Here is a 21,992-nt window from a genome sequence, read left to right as displayed (position 1 = left end):
TCTGAAATCTGTCAGATTTTTCAAGGTAAGTTCTTTACCCCTTTGCCTCTACCACTATTGGATTTGGTATATTCCTACTGATCTACCACAGTAAAACTTTGGTTCTTCAATCAGTCAACCAAAACTCTATTTCAAACATATAAGTAACAAATGCTCATACATATAAAATAATAACTGAAAGCATCATATTCACATGAAAAAGAAAATGTTGACCATTTCCAGTTCAAAAGAAGCAGGAGGAAGCAAATCCTTTTTAATTCATACCCCTGTCTAGCTCATCTTCTATACTGGTTTCAGTTAATAACAGTACCACTTTTAAATATGCCCATTTAACACACTGATTCATGCTATGTTGATACATAGATCTTTACACATTGATCTATAACTATTTAACTACACTTATGCAAAAGTATTGCTTTTTAAAATAAATCATTATATGTAAATATCAATTTTGTAATGCACAGTGCAAAAGTATAAACATATAACACATACCTCATCCATAAACTGCGTTATAAATGTTTTTTTTTACACAATTTCAACACTGATTCATATCCTTAGTGTCCTTGTTTTAACATATCGTTAGCTTCATAGCATAATTGCCTAAGTCATTTGACTAAGTCAGTGACTTAGGCACTTATGCTATGAAGCTAACGATATGTATTAAATATGGATTATTTTAGCCCTTAATTGGACTACTTTTCTTTTAATCAGGCTTATTGTTGTTGTTTTTAATATGAAGCATAAGATCCCCCCCCCCCAATCACAGTCAATCTAGCCCCAGACGCTTTGCTTTGAAAGAAATAAACAGAGGAATTTCCCCTTAAGAGATGGCATAAGCAGGCCACTATTGCAACTCTATCACTGAAGTAATTTCATGTCTCTTGCCTCCTATTTCACAGACGGAGGAACAAGAATAGAATAAGGCTTCATGGGAGGGACCGAAGTTTTGTGAGTAGAACAGGTTTTTGTGCACCTGCTGTGACCTGTTTGTCCAGCTCACAAACACACAGGGTGGAGGTGGACGGTGTGCTATGGTCGACCCTTGTGAAAACAGAACTGGATTAATGGTCTTCAGCTGTTCGAGGCCCCAACGCTATCTAAGTAAGTTTAATATTGGTAGGGGGACTGTCGACGAATAATTTAATAATTGTTTAATAATGTTTATTTACAGTATAATTTATTTAAATTATTAGCTTCCCTCGGTTATTAGTTCGCACTCACATGTATATTTAAAACACCCTTATCCCGAACAAGTCCAGCCGGTTATCCTGAGCTGTGGGGCTTTGGTGTGGGCTGTAACACGAAGCTAGCTTCCCAGAGCTGCGCGGTGGTGATTCAGCTTTGGCGACGGAGCTGCGTTCACCTCAGCTCACCTGCTGCTTTTAAAAATCCAAAACAACCCAGTCGGGAACGACTTTTTATTTTAGTATCACTGGTATTATTTGACTGGAGGTACCTTACAACGACGGTAAGTGACGTTAGCCGAGCTCCGAGCGCTTTGTAGCTGAATTTAAAAAAGGAGATGTGCTAGCTTGTGGCATCGCGGTGGTGGAGGCGCCGCGGAGGGAGGAAGGTCCGTGTTTAACCGGCAATAACGCTGTTATTCTGCAATAGTAATAGTTTATGTGTCTGTGTGTGTTATAGGCAAGCATGAAAATATTTAGATTAAGCCATATTTCGCGAGGGTTTAGATACATAATAAGCATGGTTATGAACATGTGCGTCTTTAAGGAAATTCATCCTCAAAAACTAGTTATTCTGCGTGGTTTCTCGTCTTTGCAGGTTGTAGAAAATGCACCATCACTGGAGCTACACATCCGCGTCTTGGCCTATTAATAACATTCCCCTAAGGAGGACAAATGAGGCTGCTGTGATCTTTTTGTAAGGGTGCCAATGTCACACTAGAGATTTACAGATCACGGTAAGAAAACTGTGATTTATTGGGACATTAAAGATAAAGCAGATGAGGTCATTCTCCAGCGCCACAGCAACACTAGCGGTCCATAAAGGTATATTTTAGTGATTTATTTGTGTTTTAGTGTGGATAATAGTAGCATGTGTGTGGCTTACTATCCCAGACAAGGAACAAGTGGGACAGTGAATATGGATATCCTGCATTAGGTCCTCAAAGATAAAGATACAGTACGTAGAAGTCATGCACAACGCTGCTCCAGAAATTGTGGCCGGATACCCGAGTGGAAGCGTGGTGGATAAAGATGCCAATCCAGAGACAACCTTGGGGAGCGCTTACTCTCCAGTGGACTACATGAGCATCACCAGCTTCCCCAGGTTGCCAGAAGATGACGTGTCTGGGGAAAATACCCTGAAATCCCGCAAGGATGATGACAACGTCCTGAGTGAGCAAGATACAGGTCAGACAGAAGTTATCAAAGAAAATCGTTTATCTCACACACAGTCATGGTTACAAGGGAGCTTTTTTTGTGATTTGCTGACTAATAGCATTTGGTATGGTGGTGCTGTGTCTCAGACCCAGATCTGTTTCTGAAGTCGGCTCGCCTCCAGCGCCTCCCCTCCTCGGCTTCAGACCTAGCTAGCCATGATGCTGTGTCGCTGCAGGAGACCAACAGAGACCCTTTTACAGAAGAATGTGCCTGCCAGCGAGATGGCTTGACAGTCATCATCACGGCCTGTCTCACCTTTGCTACAGGAGTCACTGTGGCTCTCATCATGCAGATCTACTTTGGAGATCCACAGGTAGGGTTGCATGTCATTTTTCTGTAGTCGTGTTGCAATGCTGTTGCTTCACTCAAATAAGTATGGGTTATTATAGGATTATGGGTGACTCCACATGCTTCTTAGCCTCCTTACATGCAAGCCTCTGTCATTCTGAATGTTTTTTAACTGCCTCTCTCCCTTTCTGCTTTGTCTACTGCAAGGTCTTTAACCAAGGAGCAGTGGTGACAGATGTGGCTCAGTGTACATCTCTGGGCTTTGACGTTCTTGAAAAGCAGGGCTCCAGCGTTGACGCCGCCATCACCGCTGCTCTCTGTTTGGGAATTGTGCACCCTCACACGTCTGGTATTGGAGGGTGAGTTATAGGAACAGATCAATCTCTGCTAAGCAGAACCACCATTAAGTATGAATTTGAAGACCACTTTTTGCTCTTTTGATGATCAGTGGAGGCGTTATGTTGGTGCACGACATCCGTAAGAATGAGACAAGGGTCATTGACTTCAGAGAGACAGCACCATCGGCAATCGACGAGAAGATGCTGCTGACAGACCTTCAAGATAATGTAAGGAATTACTCTGGAGGACTCTTTATTATACCTATATGGGGTTGCTCAGAGAGCCTTGTCACTCTTTTGATTATTTATGCACTGTTTACTTTGCATTGGCATTTCAGAATGGCTTGCTGGTAGGGGTTCCTGGCATGCTCAGTGGGCTGCATCAGGCACACCAGCTCTATGGCAGGTAAACAGCATATCATGCAGTCCTTTCTTCTTATGCCATAAATAGTTGCGGCTTTCTGGATTATCTGCATTCCTTTCTTCTTGGTTATTGTTTAATTCACTTTGTTTGTGACACTCCTCAATGAAACAAATCATTTTCTTTCATTGTTCTTTTAAGGCAAGAATAGCAAAAACTGATATTTTGAGCTGTTGACAATGACTGTGCTTCTCTCATTGTTCAGAACTTAAGCAGTGACTCATTGTGAATGTACACCAGCTGTGTTTAAAGAAAAGCCAGTAGCTTATTTTTGTCAGATTGTTAAGCCGCAGTTACTCTAATGCTGTGTAATTATCCTGATCCAGAGGCCTCGGCTGTTAAGAGCTAACCTGTTTGATCCGTTTAGGGAGAAAATGTGGCTTCTCAATTTGGCAAAATATACTCTTTGAAAATGAGGAGTGTCTGTATGAAACATATCATATTTGTAAAAGAAGGCAGACTTGTATGACCTTTGATTTCAACAGGATCCCCTGGAAAGATGTCGTTGCCATGGCAGCAGATGTGGCCAGAAATGGATTTAACGTTACTCATGACTTTGGTAAGTATAGGGTAATATATAGAACAAATTGCTTGGTGTGAAATCAGTGGGGGTGTTTTTTTTTTTTTAATCTCATCTGCCTCCCTTTTGTTCTCTCCACAGCTGAAGCTTTGGCAAATGTTAAGAGCCAAAACATGTCGGCTGCATTTCGGGATTTATTCCTACCCAAAGACCAGGTTCCCCTCACCGGACAGTTCACCAGACGCCTCGATTTAGCAGCTGTTCTCGATGCTGTCGCTGTTAAAGGGATATCAGAGTTCTATAGTGGAAATGTGGCTCAGAAAATGGCATCTGCAGTAAGGATAAACATTTTTTTCACCAAGCTACAGATGTGATTATGTAAGTGGTCATGAATCCTGCATAGTCTCAGTGGCGAGTCGTTTTCCCTCTCCTATGCTAAGTCACTGTTATACTTGCCCTCTTGTTCCCTGTACGACTCGGGGAAATAAGGCTTCAGAGAAATTCAACTTCACTGTGACTCTCGACTACCTATCTTCAGATTAAAATAAACACATTTTATAAACTAGAAGTATTGCTTCTTTTTGGAAGTACTTTCATGTCTACAAAATTAAAACATATAAGAAAAAGCTTACATAAATACAAAAATATTTAGTGCAGTATTCAATATTCATAGCAGTTCATGAGATAGCCATGACCTCTAATCTACTTCTTCCTGTTCCTGGGCAATAATTTCTATTACTTTTAGGCCCCTGAACATAATTTTTCATTAGTCTTGCCTCATATGTCCTGAAACGTGTCCATCACTGTTGGGTGTAACAGTTTTCAGTAAAGGTCTAGGTTCAGTAATAACATTACAGTTATTTGTACAGTTAGTCCAGTAATTACTTACAGGTATCGCTGCACTAATAACTGTAAGTAATTACAAAAAATATATGCCTTTTTCTTCCTGTACACTTGCGCTGCAATCAGCTGATTTCAGTTTGTCAGAAGGGAAATGATGGAGCGGTCTCCACTCTTTGAGGAGTGGAGATGTTGAGACGACTTTTATCTTTACTGCACGTTTTTTTCTGAGAAGAGCAAAATGCAAACCACAGCATTTGCTCTTTGCAAGCATCTGGTAGGTAGTAATAGGTGTGTCCTCATTAATAATAACTAGAAAGCAATGCAACAAGTAGTGTAACAAATTACTTTCTCCGGTGAGTAACTGTGTGAGTAAAATACTGCATTACATTTCAGTAAAATAATGAACATTGTGTAAAAGAGTACTTTTTGGTGTGTGTAAATCTACACAAAATCAACATGAACTGGATTAGACATTTTAAAGAACTTGTTTAGAGCTGGGGATTAAAAACTAGTGGATTAGGTTTAACAAAAATAAGATGCAACAGTTGCTACTTCTTTTACAGCGCAGATTTCTTGGTTGCCAAGGTGATCCATCCCCACTTTGTCTGAACAATATAAGTGATGTCATGATTCAGGTCAACAAAGATGGATGATGACAGAAATTGCTTTTTTGTGATTGTTTCACATTTTGCTCTGAGACTGGGCTAAAAATTACAGATCTCACAACAGAAAATCATTACACGCAATTATTGTGACAGTGACTGGTGTAGATTTAATGATATTCCAAGCAGCACTAGCTTAATAAAATAATTCATTGCAATGAAATTTGAATATGAGTTCTCTAATTAAGCAGAAGTTGTTGGGGGGGTTTTTTGTTTGTTTTTTTAACATGTGGGGTAGCAGGCATCACAGCAGGTTATACCAGACCTGATATTTTCAGTCTTCAAATGTTTGTTTGTTTTTTTTACTTTTTTCTGTAAACAAAATCATAAATTACACAATCTTAAATTAATCCTGAGATTCTAAATAATAGGGCTGTGCGATATTACCAAATATAAGATATTTCTCATCCCAATAACGATATATATATATATATATATATATATATATATATATATATATATATATATATATATATATATATATATATATATATAAAAAAATAGTGCTTTTTCTGTAAATTCTGTGAATCTCTGGCAAATCGACTTATGTGAAGTGTTTTCAGCTGGGCGTCATGTACCTGGAGTCGAGTGTTTTGACCGATGCATGAAGTGATATATTTTTAGACATAAGTTGTAACAGCTACCATTTTCTTTGTGAGTATTTATTACATGGCGTGCTGCAGAGGAAAGCCTGTTCTAACGTTTGAGTCTAGGGTTTATTTTGAGCACCTGATGCCTCTTTTTTGTTTCTTATCTGTAAACTCTCTCCATTCTCTTTCATGTGATTCTTGCATAGGTGGTTGACGAGGTTTGTCGTGTTTGAGTCCGTGTTGGGATCGGTTTGTGGCATAATTTGCATAGTTTTCTGGTCCGTGTCAGACTTTTCATAACCAAACCATGTCCATGCTACAGAGGTAGCCTCTTGTTTAGGAATAATGTCCTCGATTTGTTTTGACTGATCTCTCTGTTTGGAGCTATCTGGTTCTGCCTCATCTTCACGGGCTATGCTGGTATTAACAGTGTATTTTGCGACAACATGAAACAACGATAGCGTATAATTTCAAAAGATAGATGTTTTCATTTCGTCATCCAATATATTTCTTCATATCGCACAGCCCTACTAAATAAGCATAAGAGTAAGGTAAATGAAATGTTCCTGACTCTTAAAATGTCCAGTTAGTAACAGTAACACACAGGATAAAGAATACTCGCCTCTAAATTTCAGTTTATCCTTTCATTTTTTAATAGGTGAAAGCGAGAGGCGGAGTGCTCACAGAGGATGACATTCGAAACTACAGCTCAATCATACAGAAGCCAGCAGAAATCACCTATCAGGGTAAATACCAGTTCAGCTATTTTCAAGAACACAGCACTGATCTGAAGCAGTTCTGTGAACACAGCTTGTCCTTCCAGTATTTATTTAGTAACAGCCAGTTACATTTGAAGTTGACAAGGTTAAAGGGTTAAAGCTGGGTTGGGCAACATGTTTTTGGTATCATCAGACCGAAATCCGTAACAGCCTTTCAGCATATTGTTATTTAACCGATCTGTAAATGAACTGCACCGCCTCCGGGCTTCAGGCTCTGTTTTGCAGCTAGATAAAATCCAGCCCCTGACCAGACTTTGGCCTGTTTTTTGATCAGATCAGGTGTATAGAGTGAAGAAGTCCATGGCAGAAATGAGAGTTGGTGCCCTTGGCGAACACATTTCCGATGTATATCTATTCTGTCTAATGATCTGTTGGTGTTTCTGAAGGACACCACGTGATGGCAGCCCCAGCCCCACATGCAGGCGTTGCTTTGATCACTGCACTCAACATCCTTGAAGGGTACAACATCACCAGCCAGATGCCGAGGACCACTACCTACCACTGGATTGCAGAGGTAATGCAAAACAGTTTAGCACAATTTACAAAGCCTATTAAATGTGTGTAAAGTAAATTAATTGACAGGATTAAAAAAAATATGTTAATTATGCGTTAATCTTCCAGGCTGTGAAAATATCTCTGGGCCTGGCTAGTAAGCTGGGAGATCCCATGTATGACTCCACCGTTCCAGAGATTGTTGATAAGATGCTGAGGTAGATATCAGCTCCCACTGCCTTTTATATTTTATAAATACAGCCTAATTAAGTAAGATATTTTATTTGAACCCTGCCCTTTCTTTTGCAACCTTCAAGTAAATCCCAGGCTTCCCAACTTCGCGAGATGATCAGTGACTCTCAGGCATTCCCTGTCCAGCATTACACAACAACCTTTACCTTGGAGGATGGTGCAGCAGCGGCCCAAGTCATGGTCATGGGCCCAGACGACCTCATTGTGTCTGTAATGAGGTATGCAACCCTTTAAAAGGACTGTAGGGGATTTAAACAATCCCAAAGATGTTTAAGCGTTGATTAAAATTCATGAATAATACAAGTTAAGACTTTTTTTCCTCACTTCTGCTTGTTTTAGCTCGCTAAACAAGCCCTTTGGCAGTGGGATTGTGACTCCTTCAGGAATCCTTTTGAATAGCCAGATTCTGGACTTCTCATGGACTAATAAAACACAGAGCTCATCACCCAACCCAGTAACTACGACTTTTTTCTTTCAGTGTTAACGGATTTGTTCTTAACACATTTGCAGCATTTCTTATGGATTTTGTTTTCTTTTGGTTGGCTGTAGCATAACAACCTCCACCCTGGGAAAAGACCCATGTCCTTCTTGATGCCCACAGCAGTGAGGCCAGCCGTGGGGTTATGTGGCACATATGTGGCCGTTGGATCATCCAATGGAGAGAAGGCTCTCAGCGGCATAACACAGGTTGCTTGATTTCTGGAGGAATTTGTAACATTCATAGTTATTCTTATAAATGTGGAAATACACGTTGACAGAAGTTTACTTTGATGTTATTCTGATCCTTCGTAGGTGCTGATGAATGTTTTGTCTTCACGTAAAAACATGAGTGACAGTTTAGCATATGGAAGACTCCACCCACAGCTGCAGCCCAACACCCTCCTAGTGGACTGTGAGTTTTTCTTACTGATAACCTCTTTTATCAGGTTTGATCCAAGCATAACAGTGTTGGCTCACCATTACTGCTATGACATGCAGTATACACCATGCAGAGAGTCCTGTAGTACCCTTGCACCTCTATGGCGTTATTTTTGTTCCACTCTTCTGAGCGCACGTAAAAAAAAGTTTGCAGGTGCAAGTGTTGCATTTTGAGGAGAAATTTATTTTGAGTGAAGAAAAGCTGAATTTGAGTGAACAAAATTCATTGCTGCTTGCAAAAAATGTATTTCTGTGTTTGCTATTATCCACACACACACAATAGCAGCCCCTCTCGCTCAGTTTTTGCATTTGCGCTTGCTCACATTGTGTTGCTCGCGCTCTCAACATTTCTGCCTGTGCGCGCTCAATTCTTTCCGTTATATTTGTGCCACAAAACCAGCCAATCACAGACTTGGATGCAAAAAAATAAACTTATATTTTGAGAGCACTTGTGCAAATATGTGATGCCTTGATAAATCGAGCAGGTATTTGAAGTTTACACAGCACCATTCTCGCATGAAAATATCTTAAAAGTTTATTTTGTGACCCAGTAAGAGTAATATTTCAAACTCCGCCACTGCCTCGTTTGAGTTTTGGACGAAATGGATTTTGGGATATTGCATTTCGTCATTTCGAGCTGATTGGAGACCAGAACAGCCAATCAGATTTTTTTGCATCCAAGTCTGTGATTGGCTGGTTTTGTGGCACAAATATAGCGGTGTACAGAAAGAGCTGAGCGCGCACGGGCAGAAATGTTGAGAGCGCAAGCAAAACATTGCGAGCAAGTGCAAATGCAAAAACTGAGCGAGAGGGGCTGCTACTGTGTGTGTGTGTGTGTGTGTGGATAATAGCAAACACTGAAATACATTTTTTGCACGCAGCAATGAATTTTGTTCGCTCTAATTCAGCTTTTCTTTGCTCAAAATAAATTTCTCCTCAAAATACAACACTTGCACCTGCAAACTTTTTTTTTACGTGCGCTCAGAATAGTGGCACAAAAATAACGCCATACACCTCTGCTTACATTGTCTTTAGGTTGTGTTTTCTGTGTACACTATGCAAAGTAGAGGAGGAGCAGGAAAAGCAGCAGGTACTTCTGCTGTAATGGGAAGCAGATGCTGAGGTTTAGTGTTTCCATGGAACAGCGAAGTGTCTTGATTAAAAGATCAGTCTTCTGTAGTTTTAGTAGGATGTAGCATAAATGGACTGGAGTGGTACTTTGTATAGCACTTCTCTGACTGAGCACTCAAAGTGGTTTTTACTACAAGCCTAATTCTTTCAGTCACACACATTCACACAGTGCTTCCATTCTATACCTTAAAGCACTATGTCTTACATTCGCACACACCCTCATACTCAGACTGATCCATCGAGAGCAACTTGGCCGATGATCAAACCACCAACCTTCCAATCAGTGGACGACCTGAGCCACACCCACCCCCTAAATCTTAAGGTCATATGTGGAAATTCCATGAGAATTTTGTTTATGAATAATAATATAGAATCAGTAGCCAATTCATTAGTTATACATAGACTAACCGATATTGGACTACAGAAGAAAAGCATTGCCTGCTCTGATGGGTCTTGATTTGCGCTGCAGCATTTAGATTCATACTTTGGCAACATGAAGACATGGATCCAGCCTGACTTTCCTCAACAGTTCAGGCTGTTGCTGGTGGTGTAATGATGGGGATGATATTTTCTTGCCACACTTTGGGCCACTTAGTAAGAATTAAGCCTCATTTAAATGTCACAGCTTAACTGAGTATTGTTGGTAACTGTTATGACCAAAGTGTACACACCTTCTGATGGCTGCTAACTGAAGCCAGCCATTGATCTGGCTAATAATGAACCCACAGTTAACATGTCCACGTAATCTAGCAACTTGGTGCACGGGCTCTTAAAAAAGAATGAAGCTTGGCAGTTTGATATCTATTATTGCCTGGGAAAATTGTGAGGATGAATACTGTGTTACAAAAAAAATTATCTGGTTTATACACTTTAATTCTTGTCCTCTGGCTCCATTTTTATAGCAAGAGGGACAAACTACTAACTGAAAGCTTCTAGATAAATCTAACCAATCTACAGCATTTGGCTCCAATCAGTTCACTAAAGAACAAAAGAAAAATGTGACCAGCTAATCTAGGTAGCCTGAATCTATTGGTATTAATTCAAAGGGATCCTAATGTAGAATCACGAATTATCATCTTGGTTGAATTAATAATGGATTGGATTTATATAGCACTTTTCAAGGCACCCAAAGGGCTTTACAATGCCACTATTCATTCACACACTGGTGGAGGCAGCTACGGTTGTAGCCACAGCTGCCCTGGGGCAGACTGACAGAAGCGAGGCTGCCATATTGTGCCAGCCTCCTGGCCAACACCAGTAGGTGGTAGGGTAAAGTGTCTTGCCCAAGGACACAACGACCAGGACAGAGAGCCCAGGGATCGAACCGGCGACCTTCCGGTTACAGATACGGTTCCCAACCCCCTGAGCCACGGTCGCCCATGGATCAGGGGCAATAGTCCATCTCTCACCTACCAGAGCTTATTGACTGGTATATGAGCAGCAGAGTGATGATCATTGGCTCAATCAGAGCCTCTGCTAACTTCTCACTTGTCTTAATCTTGCCCTTGAATCCATTCATAAGTCAAAAGCCAAAAAACACGTGCTTGGTTACAAACATGATATACTAGGTCCTTGTAGAATTAGAGTTTAACCTAATTGTGATCCCACAGCTACTGTGTTTATTAGCTCAACATTATGTTAGTACCGTCTTCTGTCTCACACTTTCTCTTTCTCTCTTGCAGCCAAGTTTTTAGAAGAGGATGTGGAGGGGCTGGAAGCTAAAGGTCACAAAGTTCAGAAAAGAGATATTTTGTCATTGGTGGAGGGCACACGGAGAACTAATGACCTCATCATTGGAGTGAAGGACCCCCGTAGTGCAGATGCCTCTGCCCTTACTATGTCCAATATGCCTTAGTGCATCCGTCCAATTTTACAAACATATAATGCCAAGATAGTAAGACTTACTCTGTATGATGCCTAAAGAGGGAGTAAGAAGGCTGCTGATCAGATAAAAGTAGATAGGCAAAAGATTCTGAAAGGGATCCTCTGATACTAATTTGTTTTGCTCACAAGAATACTAAACTGGTCACCATCTTGCATATCAGTCACTCTGCCACATCCTCACATAACGTCCAGTCACGGTGTACATAGTGTTGAAAATGTGTGTTCAGTACCTTTACCCTTAGTGGCATCAGTCTGCAGCCTGCATTATGCACAGCAGGGTAAAGAAATGTTAGGTGTGCTCATTAATTATTATCCAACACACTCGAGGTCGGTGATGAAAACAGTAATTTTTAAAGGTTAGAAATTATTGGGAGTAGCAGCTAGTTGAGACCTGAGTGAGCGGTTTTATATAAATTAATGAAAGAAATGATGCCACACCATTTAAACGACACATGCATGGTGCAAAGTGCATATGAGCCATCGGATTGCTTTTCATCCTTTGCACTACATTTCACCATTAAACCAGATTGCGCGTGAGATCAAGTGGAGTGGTGAAAGTGATTAAGACGTGTATTGTCACGCATGAACAAGACTGTCCTGAACTGAAACACAGAGGCTAAAGCTTTTACTTTCCTGTTCGTTATATGGTGTGTAACTGTGATTTGATGTTGTTTGGTACAGCTGCTGCAGCTTTAACTGTTGCAAACAATCAGTGGCTCTCTGGACCATTTTTAAGACTAGCATTATATGTTGTACACAAATGTGATGAGACCGTCCTATCTCAATCGATTTCCTTCATCAAGTGGATTTGATTCAGTTTAAAGGGTTTTAAATATCAGTAGAGTGAACGTATTTAAATACATAATTTAAAAAATTTGAGTTGTTGCATCATTTTGTTCTCACTTTGAACCTGTGAAGGCTTTTTTTTTTCTAGAGCTGGGTGCACTTGTTCGTAAATTTGGATTGATCAAATTCTTTAGAGATGGAATGAATGTAATGACTATTTTTATATGAACATTTGTTGTGCTGTACACATTATTTTTACTGTTGGAGCAATACATTCACTCGGCACATATTTAGGAAGGGATGTTCTGTTTACTTTTTGCCTACTTTTGTTGTTATATTAGCCAGAATATTTGAGAAGCCAGCAACTTTTGTAAAGCATTGCACTTGTACACAAAATGGGTTTGATCTTTGCGTCCAGAACGGCCAGTGCTGACTAATCAAATTGGGGTTTTCACCTTGTTTTCTCCCTCACCAGTGCAATATGACTGTTGATACTTGTTTCCTGTACTGTAGAGTGCCATGCCTTAAGGCACACATTTGCACAGTCTGATGTTGCACCTGTCTGGTTTTTTGTTTGTTTGTTTTTTTATGTTTGCATTTGTTGCTGATTTTAACAAAGATCGGCACTGTTCAGACCCAACAAATAAAAAGCTTGCACACATCCTAAACAGTAATGATTGTTTATCTGTTTTTTGAGTCTTCATACACTGAGCAAAACATTTGAGCCACCACCTATTTCCAGCAGATTTTCTTGTAATTTTTACAAATTGGTCTTGAGCAGTAGCTCTCCAGGCTTTTTGGAGACTTTTCAAAGTGTTTCTCTGGACGTTACCACTCATCTTCCTCCCACCGTCCAAAGACATGCAGCTTGTGGGGATAGGTTAATTGGATAATCCAAATTGCCACTAGGTGTGAACGTGCGAGTGTGAATGGTTGTCTGTCCCTGTGTGTTAGCCCTGCGACAGACTGGCAACCTGTCCAGGGTGTACCCCGCCTCTCGCTCTATGACAGCTGGGATAGGCTCCAGCACCCCCCGCGACCCTGAAAAGGATGAGCGGAAGTGAATGGATGGATGGGTGGAAAAAGAAAAAAAATCCCTGCAGTTAATACATCTACTGAAGCCTGATCGCAAATGATCTTAGTGGAAGGGTGTCATCAAGGAATCATTGAGAAGGGAAATGGGGAGAAAATGCTGAGGGATGTCAAATTATGCAAGACCTGAACTGAAAATCAGTGGCAAAGAGTTATATGGATGCATGAAAGCAAACATTTTCCAAGCAAAGTATAAAGAAATGAGGGGTGGGTCAAGGCTTTTGTACTGTACTGTACTCTATTTGACCAAAAACTGAAGGAATAAGGTAGACCCTGGTAGACCAGGGTTGGTTGTCACATGCTTTTCTCTTGCACAAACTGCTCTTTCAGTACTCCTTCAGTAACCATTCCTTTGTTCAATCAAAATGTGTGTCCTTCTCATTTTTGCAATTAATTGCAACAAAACGTAATTAACCATCACCAGCACTGACACTTTGTGACAACCAACCCCATAGCAGGTTTGGTTGTACCTATAGTTATTAATTGGGTTTCAATAAAAATTGTGATTAAAAAAAGAATGTGTAATGTTGTGAGGGGGTTTTCTGCCTTTCAGATAGAGCCATCAATAAGTTTGAACACCACCTAGTGTTCTGTGTATTTAAACTGTGAATTTGAAGCAGTGATAATTATTGTGACTTATTCTACATATGAGCAGTTAAAATTAGGAATTTGCAGTGTTTTGACAATGTAACCTTTATTAAAGCCACAAAAACAAATGAGAACAGATTCCACATTCATGAGTGTGTTCTGAAGTTTTGTATCACTGATATCATTAAAACAGCCAGAATCTTTTTAAAATCTTTTTGTGCAGGATTTTTACCACAGGTAATCTACGCAATAGTAAACAAGTCAGTGTAAACATGTCAGAAGAAGAATGAAAGTCTGGATGGATGCTCAGTTATACATGTAAGGAAAGAGATGTATTTTAAAGTTCTAAAGATCTAGCAACCCTGTAACTTACCCAGGTCAATTATGACAAATGTACACCCCTGGACTGGTACAATATTTGTGAGATTATTTTTTTCAGACAACAAATTGGTCTGGCTATTTGTGCATGACTTAACACAAACCATTCTGCCAACCAACAAACAAAAAGATTTGTCATACCTGTGAGAACCAACCCTAAGACCAGTGAGACAACCATCCCCAACTGACCTCTTGTTAAACATTTTAACTTTTCTACCACCACGGCTTGTGAAAAACTGTTTCAAAGCAAAGCTACTGCTTTGAGCTTTTTAATAAGTGTCTATTTTTAATTACTAATATTATGGGATCTTTTAATACCAAAACAAAACAAAAAATAGTCGCACCAATTAAAATTACAAGATACAAGTGCAAATGTGTGATACTGACAGAATTCCATAGTGCTTTCTAATGTGGTAGTAACAAGTAGTGACAACCCCACTACTCTATTTGACAGAAAATGCCCATTTAAAATTATTCAGCTGGTATTTTACAAAACCGAATTATAAAATAATAATATTTATTATTATTATTACAATTTTAGAATGATGTAAATTATTTTTATTTACTTCAGTTACCTTTATTACAAAAAAACGTTGTTACTTCCTCTGTTTTTATTTTGAAAATCATCGCCGGAAGTTGTAACTTGCTGTAAATTTACACTGTATTTGATTCATGTTTTGTTAGCTAATCTAGCAAGCAGATGCCGACTGCTTCAACTTATTTTCAGATGAATATATGTGGTAAGGCTTTTGCTTTTCTTACGCCTATTTTACTTATCATATGTTGTAAGCTAAACTTAGGGAATTGGAAAGCTAATGCATTGCGTTTCAATGCATTCATGCTGAATTACCTTCTGTGCTAACCAGCTAACGTAGCTAACGATCGCTAACTGGAGCCTATGGAGAAGCCAGGGGGAACAGCCTTGACGTTAATTTTGACGTCTTTCACAGTGTGGTGAAAGCCGTGTTACTTTCGGCTATTAAATGTGCTCAAGAGGCCAAGAAAATGCATAGCAGCATAGGATATGGGCAATCTGTGGTCGCCCTGCGGATTTTGATCGCTTTACGTTAGCTTACGGTATGTTTGCGCTAAGGCCTGTGCCACGGCTGGGCCGTTGATGTAAAGCAAGTTACGGTTCATGGCAGTAAATTTATGTGTTGTAACACTTTAATTGGCAGTGATGGAAATTAACCTATACTTCAAATAACTGTACCTCTTACAGAACAATCTTCTGTTATTTGACATGTCTTCGATAATAACTTCACCATCACCGGTCAAAGTGACGTCATTGTATTACAGGTGTGTTAACGTATGATTTGCAATGATGGCCATTTACATACTTGACGGGAATTTATAGGTCTTTGCTGTACTGTGCTATTGTCTTGAGCCACTACTCATTTCTGTTCAGTTTGCTTGAGAAATGGTGCAGAGATTTAGTTAAACATGTGGAAAAATACAGTATATGAGGTGAAAGCAGAGTTTGTACAATTCTAAAAAGCTTGAAAGTCAACATCTGATATGACCACGTTTATTCTTCAACACAGCCTGAACTCTTAGGCAAGCTTTCTTTTAGGCAAGTAATTTCCTTAAGTAGCCTTTAGGAATAGGTCTATGGAACAGAGCTAACAACCATGCCACCATGCTATTGTATAGTGGATCAAAATCTGACGGTGCTTTTCCTCAATGCAGCCCTAAACCAAGACAGAGTGGTCCACCGTGTTTGACAGATGGTTGTAGATACTTTTTTCTCTCCTGACTTCTCCCATACATTATCTGCCATTTGACACAGAACAGGGCTGTAGACTAGCCTTTTGCCAGGTTGCACTGGTGCGTCTAACTTTTTTTTTTTTAGGTGGATCAGCACAAAAGAACAGCTTGATAGCTTATGGACTATCCTCCATTGCAGTGCATCATGTTGTTAGCTTTACTGTATCTTATCAGGGAAACTGGTCAAGCCACTCTCTTCGAAATGTATACACTTTCCCCCTTTTACTTTCAGTAGGCTCTGGCCCGGAGTTGATCGTATGTGGCTCATTATCTGATGCCGTCTCCAGACCAGTATTAGACATAACCTGAGAGGATGATGGGTCCGTGTCAGAACACTGGCTATGAATTTCGGACGGATCGGGCCTTAACTTAACGAAGAAGTTATCAAGCGTTCTTTTCATCTTTTCTCATTACCCACAGCTACATCCACTTCTATCGGGCCTAGGCTACTTACCCCTTTCTATCCACCTGCACTTTCAAATGTACACACACACACGTAGGCCTACAGGAATATCTGGACCACGGCCAATCAGAGAGGTCCTGCACCCTTGACTATCTCTGATTGGTTTAGACCACGATATGGGCATAATGTGTGTCTGTTGCTGACCACGCAGAGACTTTTTTTTATTTACTCGAATGGTTGGTCGCACTGGTGCAACCTAGCCTAACCCAATTTTTTTTTAGTCACACCATTAAGAAATTAGGTCGCATGTGCGACCAAATTGGTTGCACTCTAGAGCCCTGCAGAACTTTCAAATTTCGGTTCATCAATCTGTAAGTTCATCACTCTAATTTTTGGTCCATTTCAGGCGTAATTTGGCATACCACTGCCTTTTTTCCTCTTTTCCCTTTCCTTAAGAATGGTACTGTTTTTTTTCAATATGTAGTTCAGTTTAGCCCTGTCACTTCTGTTGTACCCCAGATTTTTAAGGACAGTTTTTTTGTTTCACCTCAAACAAAACAAGATGTCTCCTGGGAACAAATTATGTTTTTGCAACAGGCTGCTTGCAACAAAGTGCCTTAAGATACATTTTAGACAGGTTCTTTGCTGTTTGTTATGTGTAGACACAACACGGGTCATTCCTTTAGTTAGGTGCCTTTTTATGTTTGAATGATTCATAGGTCAGTGTTAATTGACTTCACAAATAAAACCACATTCTTCTGAAATGGTCATGGACAGTGAATGAAAAAGCCAAAGACCAGTGAAAATCTTTGAAAGACCTTCAGAAAGCCTGGAGAACTATTGCTGGAGACCACTTAAAAAAATAAAAGCAAGTGTAGCTCCATCCTTCTATTTTCGTCCACTTAGCAGGGTTGTTGGGGGTTCTGGAGCCTATCCCAACCTGCGATAGGGCTACAGACTGAGTACGCCTTGGATAGGTTGCCAGTCTGTCGCAGGACAGACAGAGAGACAGACAATCATTCACACTCAAATTCACACTATGGACAATTTAGAATTACCATATTACTAGTTAACCAAACCTAACTGCATGTCTTTGGACTGTAGGGGGAAGCCAGAGTACCCAGAAAGAACTCACACAGATGTGGGGAGAACATGTAAACTCCACTCAGAAACTGCTCAATGTGACAGCGGTTAGCATTTGTTACCTCACAGCAAGAAGGGCCTGAGTTTAAATCTACCATCAGGCCAGGGCCTTTTTGTGTAGTGTTTCCAAAGAAAATATAAACAAATGAGGGGTCACGCAACTCTTTTTCATAGAACTTTGTGTCCTTACCTTGTTTCCCTTTAAGATTGGTGCCTACCACCTACAGCTGAGCCATCAAGCATATATATTATACTAATATATAATACATATTTAAAAAAATTCAATTATAACTCACATTTTCAGTTATTTGTCACAAACACTGATGCTGTCCAGTTTATTTTATTTTTTCAACTGAGACATTTTGGATTATAAAATGAATTTGGGATTATTTATGTATTTAATCTTTTTTCTGAACCAGTGTAGTTAGTTTGGTTTGGGTTTCAACAGAGGTCACATATCAGTTAAAATAGGTAAAATGTAAAATAAAATAATTGGCTGTATACTGTCTATCAGGCATCATGTGGCTTAACATAAACTTTGTGTCAGGCCTACCCTATTATACTCTTAATCTATGTCTAATGTGTGATTGCAGCATAAAACAGCTCATACGCCACTCCTACTAAGAAGGGAGGATGGCACACCACCGCACCCCACCTGAGACATCCCAGAGGACGGAGTACCTAGAGGCTGATAATGAATCCGACAGGGACTCTGGTGTTGGGGATGATGCAGGAGAGGATGCTGACAGTTGCCATGAAAGCACAGTAACAGAAGAAGAGAAACTTGAGAACCACGATGGCGGGGAAGGAAAAAGTGGGGAGGGAGAAGATTTTACAGTCTTTGTTGCCTTTCAAGGAAATATGGATGATGAAGACTTCATTCAGAAACTTGAGACAATCCTCAGAGGGATACCAAACGTGCTTGATATGGGTTAGTTCTATTTCCTTTAATGCTTTTATTTTGAAAAAGTTATTTGTGTTTGACAATTTGCATTTTAAAAAGCTGCTCATTAATAGATGAACAAATGCAAACTTTCAAGTGCTACTGAAAGTTGTTTCTACTGATGTCTGCATTTATATCAGTCTTGAGCAGAATCCACTTGGATCTTTCCATGTTTCTGATTGTAATGTTGACTCTTAGGGGTCTGTTGACACTTGACAATATAAAATGGCATTCTAATGTGATGAATCTTTAACGATCTATGGTACACTGACTTTGATTCTGTCTTGTAAAACAAGTTTTAGAAACAAGTTTTACAAGGATTGCAAATGCAGACATGTTACCATTTGTGTCCTGGTCTTTCCCCCCCAATAACCAGAAAAAAAATTCCCTTCTGTGCACTGTAATTGCAAGACCACCTCATTAATTATTGCTCCTCTAGGCCCTGAGCGGCTTCAACCACAGCATGTGGAGCCGTGGAACAGTGTGCGGGTTACCTTCAACATTCCTCGGGATGCTGCTGAGCGTCTCCGTCTGTTGGCCCAGAACAACCAGCAGCAGCTCAGAGACCTGGGGATTCTCTCTGTCCAGATAGAAGGTAACGGCACAGTCCTCACGGTTCACTGCACGTCAAAGCAGGATGCATGAGACCATTTTTGTCGATGGCACTTCAATATAAAGCATGCAAACAGGACTTTCTGTACAGATTAAGTTACTTATTGTTTCTGTCCATTGATGTTCAGGGGAAGGTGCCATCAATGTGGCTATGGGACCAAATCGAGGACAAGAAGTCAGGGTGAATGGACCAATGGGTGCACCTGGTCAGATAAGAATGGATGCTGGTTTTCCTGGTCAGCCTGGTCCAGGTATTACTTTACTCAAATTAACACACAGAGTAGCCATAGGAAGTTCTTGAAAATTTGTTTAATATTTCTTTTACTAGTTTTTTGAATAAATTACAATTTGTATTGGATACTTTGTTTTTGGTTCTTGTTATCCCTAATGTGGTCTTGTTAGTAATTGTGAATTTGTTTTGTTTACAAAGAAGTATTTACACATTTTTGTATTATTTTTATTTTTGTATTTCATAATGAATAAATATGCTTATATTTCCTCTAGGAGGGGTTCGAATGGCTAATCCATCAATGGTTCCTCCAGGGCCTGGCATGGTAGGTCAGACTATGTTACCAAGTAGTAGTGGACAGATCCACCCTCGACTTCAGAGACCACCTTCACAAACAGGTTCAGGTTTCTTATTTCTCTACATGTTGCATTTTAGGATATGTTGCATTTTATACTGTACTGTAACAGGAAAAATTGCACCTTCCTGACTCACAGATGCGATGGATCCAATGATGTCAGTCCAACAGCAGCAACAGCTTCAGCACCAACAGGCTGGTCCCCATGGCTCAGGCCCCATGCCTCCTCAAGCTGCACATCACATGCAGGCTCTACAGGCTGGGAGACCGCTCAATCCTGCTGCACTGCAGCAGCTACAACATCAGCATCACCAGCAGCAACAGGCTCAGCTCTCCCAACTTGGACCTAGACCTCCATTCAACCAATCAGGCCAGATGGCTGCGCCCTCTGGCTGGAATCAGTTGCCTCCTGGTGTCCTCCAACCACCCACAGCCCAAGGAGGCCCTGCCTGGAGAAAGCCCCCACCCCAAGCACAGATGGTTCAACGCCCACCTTCCCTTGCTACAGTTCAGACCCCCAGTCATCCTCCGCCCCCCTACCCAGTTGGCAGCCAGCAGGCTGGGCAGGTATTCGGTGCGATGGGACAGGGACAATTACAGCAACAACAACAACAGGCTGGAATGGGTCAGTTTGCTGCTCCCCAGCCTAAAGGTCAACAGCCTGCCACTGGTGTTGCAGGGCCACCAAGACCCCCTCCACCCCTACCACCAACTACTGGACCACAGGGTAACCTCACTGCCAAATCCCCTGGTTCGTCCTCATCTCCTTTTCAGCAGGGTTCACCAGGGACACCACCTATGATGGCTCAGAGACCTACAACTCCACAGGGCTTCCCCCAGGGTATAGGTTCACCAGGAAGGGCAGCCCTCAGTCAACAGGGTAACATGCAACAGGCATTCATGGGAATGCCCCAGCATGGACAGCCTGGGGCCCAAGTTCACCCAGGTGAGATGCTTCATAATTATTTATTGTCACACTAAAAACACGTTTTTGGTTATCAGAAAAACATTACGTATTTGGTTCTAAGATGTCTAAAATATCAAAATGTTTTATATATGCAGGTATGCCAAAGCGACCCATAGGCTTTCCAACCCCAAACTTTGTTCAAGGTCAGGTGAGTGCTAGCACTCCAGGAACCCCTGTTGGAGGCCCCGGCCAGCAGCTACAGAGCAGCCAAGCAATGGCTCACACAGGTAAAATGTCTACAACACTGCACACATGTGGGATTTATGTCTTAGGTGCAACACAGTTATCTGCTTTTCTAATACATGGGCGTCTTTTATATAGTTATTTATTTTCTTTTGGCCATTAAACTGTTAAGACAATCAGAATTTTTTACATTTAATAAATATATTTGTATTGTTAGAGCGTATAGTTGCAGAGTTTGTAGTTTAGCATTATTAGATCACTGAGAAACAGCTTAAAATAGTTAATAATGTATAATAATGCAATAATGTATAATAAATAGCAATAAATTCATTATAGGCCTTAACTTTGATTTTGACAAACTTAATAGCGGTCGGCAGGCCATACAGTGCCATTTGTACTAAAATAAAAGGGTTCATTAAAAAAATGGCATCAGTAAGTAGCTTAATCTATTTTCCTTTTTGTTAAGAGTAATGTATTCTGTTTACCCTTGTTAAGACCAAGTCACAATTTGGCTTTTTTTTTTATCAAGTTTTTCATTAAAATATTAGAGTAATGTATTTTAAATTATTTATGCTATGGATCCACCTGTGCCGTTTCTGATAAAGATGAGAATGTATTTGTCAGTGTCAGTGCAACATGCATAAGACTGACACATTGAATAAGAGCACGATCTTAACTCTGCAAAAAGCCAGTGCTCCATTTTGTCAAGCAGGCCTAGAGACCCATCAGCAAGCCCGTAGCAACTCAGCAACCTAGGTGGTTGGCATAAGCGATAACACATTTTCCCTAGTAATCAGTGGTTGCCCATTCGTCGCAGACCGAATCGGCAACTGGGGCTTTAAAGAAAGTGATGAGAATTCACACCAAAATTTAATCGACTCTTCCTTTGGACATGTTTCACTTCTCCAGCAATTCAGATGAAAGATATGGTAGTTTTTGTGTGAACTTCATGTCAAACAAATTAACTACACCTTTCACATAATAGTAGGTGACTTATAGTAGACTAATAGTAACTTATCTCTGGAC

General features: G+C 40.4%; 2 protein-coding genes across 6 annotated transcripts in view; both read left to right on the top strand.

Annotated features, from left to right (window-relative positions):
- The first annotated feature begins 816 nt into the window (after positions 1-816).
- Positions 817-12,980, top strand: ggt7 (gamma-glutamyltransferase 7). 3 transcript variants are annotated; one of them, XM_085443796.1, is made up of 17 exons: positions 1,137-1,468; positions 1,783-1,921; positions 2,079-2,372; positions 2,489-2,715; positions 2,898-3,049; positions 3,139-3,256; positions 3,367-3,434; positions 3,935-4,008; positions 4,111-4,304; positions 6,723-6,810; positions 7,230-7,357; positions 7,465-7,553; positions 7,653-7,805; positions 7,927-8,041; positions 8,137-8,274; positions 8,380-8,479; positions 11,319-12,980. In XM_085443796.1, the coding sequence occupies exons 3-17, from the start codon at positions 2,156-2,158 to the stop codon at positions 11,489-11,491; spliced, it is 2,034 nt and encodes a 677-aa protein (XP_085299922.1). In that variant the 5' UTR covers positions 1,137-1,468; positions 1,783-1,921; positions 2,079-2,155; the 3' UTR covers positions 11,492-12,980. The 3 variants fall into 3 exon arrangements, with proteins under 3 accessions (XP_085299920.1, XP_085299922.1, XP_085299921.1); XM_085443795.1 differs by having other exon boundaries at positions 1,783-2,009; positions 2,122-2,372; XM_085443794.1 differs by lacking the exon at positions 1,137-1,468 and adding an exon at positions 817-1,101 and having other exon boundaries at positions 1,783-2,372.
- A 2,020-nt stretch (positions 12,981-15,000) lies between these two features.
- Positions 15,001-21,992, top strand: part of ncoa6 (nuclear receptor coactivator 6) — a 16,658-nt gene continuing 9,666 nt past the window's right edge. For all 3 annotated transcript variants that reach the window (XM_085443314.1, XM_085443315.1, XM_085443313.1), the window contains exons 1-7: positions 15,001-15,104; positions 18,271-18,608; positions 19,060-19,215; positions 19,361-19,483; positions 19,737-19,859; positions 19,956-20,762; positions 20,879-21,010. In XM_085443314.1, the coding sequence (XP_085299440.1) occupies positions 18,311-18,608; positions 19,060-19,215; positions 19,361-19,483; positions 19,737-19,859; positions 19,956-20,762; positions 20,879-21,010 (1,639 nt within the window). In that variant the 5' untranslated portion in view covers positions 15,001-15,104; positions 18,271-18,310. The remainder of the gene's footprint in view (positions 15,105-18,270; positions 18,609-19,059; positions 19,216-19,360; positions 19,484-19,736; positions 19,860-19,955; positions 20,763-20,878; positions 21,011-21,992) is intronic.

The sequence above is a fragment of the Copadichromis virginalis genome, linkage group LG20 (genome assembly GCF_057382275.1).
Source record: "Copadichromis virginalis isolate Kocher_CV1m ecotype Utaka linkage group LG20, C_Virginalis_male_GT1.1, whole genome shotgun sequence".
Classification (NCBI taxonomy): Eukaryota; Metazoa; Chordata; class Actinopteri; order Cichliformes; family Cichlidae; genus Copadichromis; species Copadichromis virginalis.
This window is presented reverse-complemented; position numbering and strand designations above follow the sequence as displayed.

Excerpts from the sequence above, each read along its gene's own strand:
- ggt7 (XM_085443794.1), top strand. The coding sequence starts at position 2,156 with ATGCACAACGCTGCTCCAGAAATTGTGGCCGGATACCCGAGTGGAAGC. Across the intron at positions 3,435-3,934 it reads GCACACCAGCTCTATGGCAG|GATCCCCTGGAAAGATGTCG; the intron begins GTAAACAGCATA and ends TGATTTCAACAG. Across the intron at positions 7,358-7,464 it reads CCTACCACTGGATTGCAGAG|GCTGTGAAAATATCTCTGGG; the intron begins GTAATGCAAAAC and ends TTAATCTTCCAG.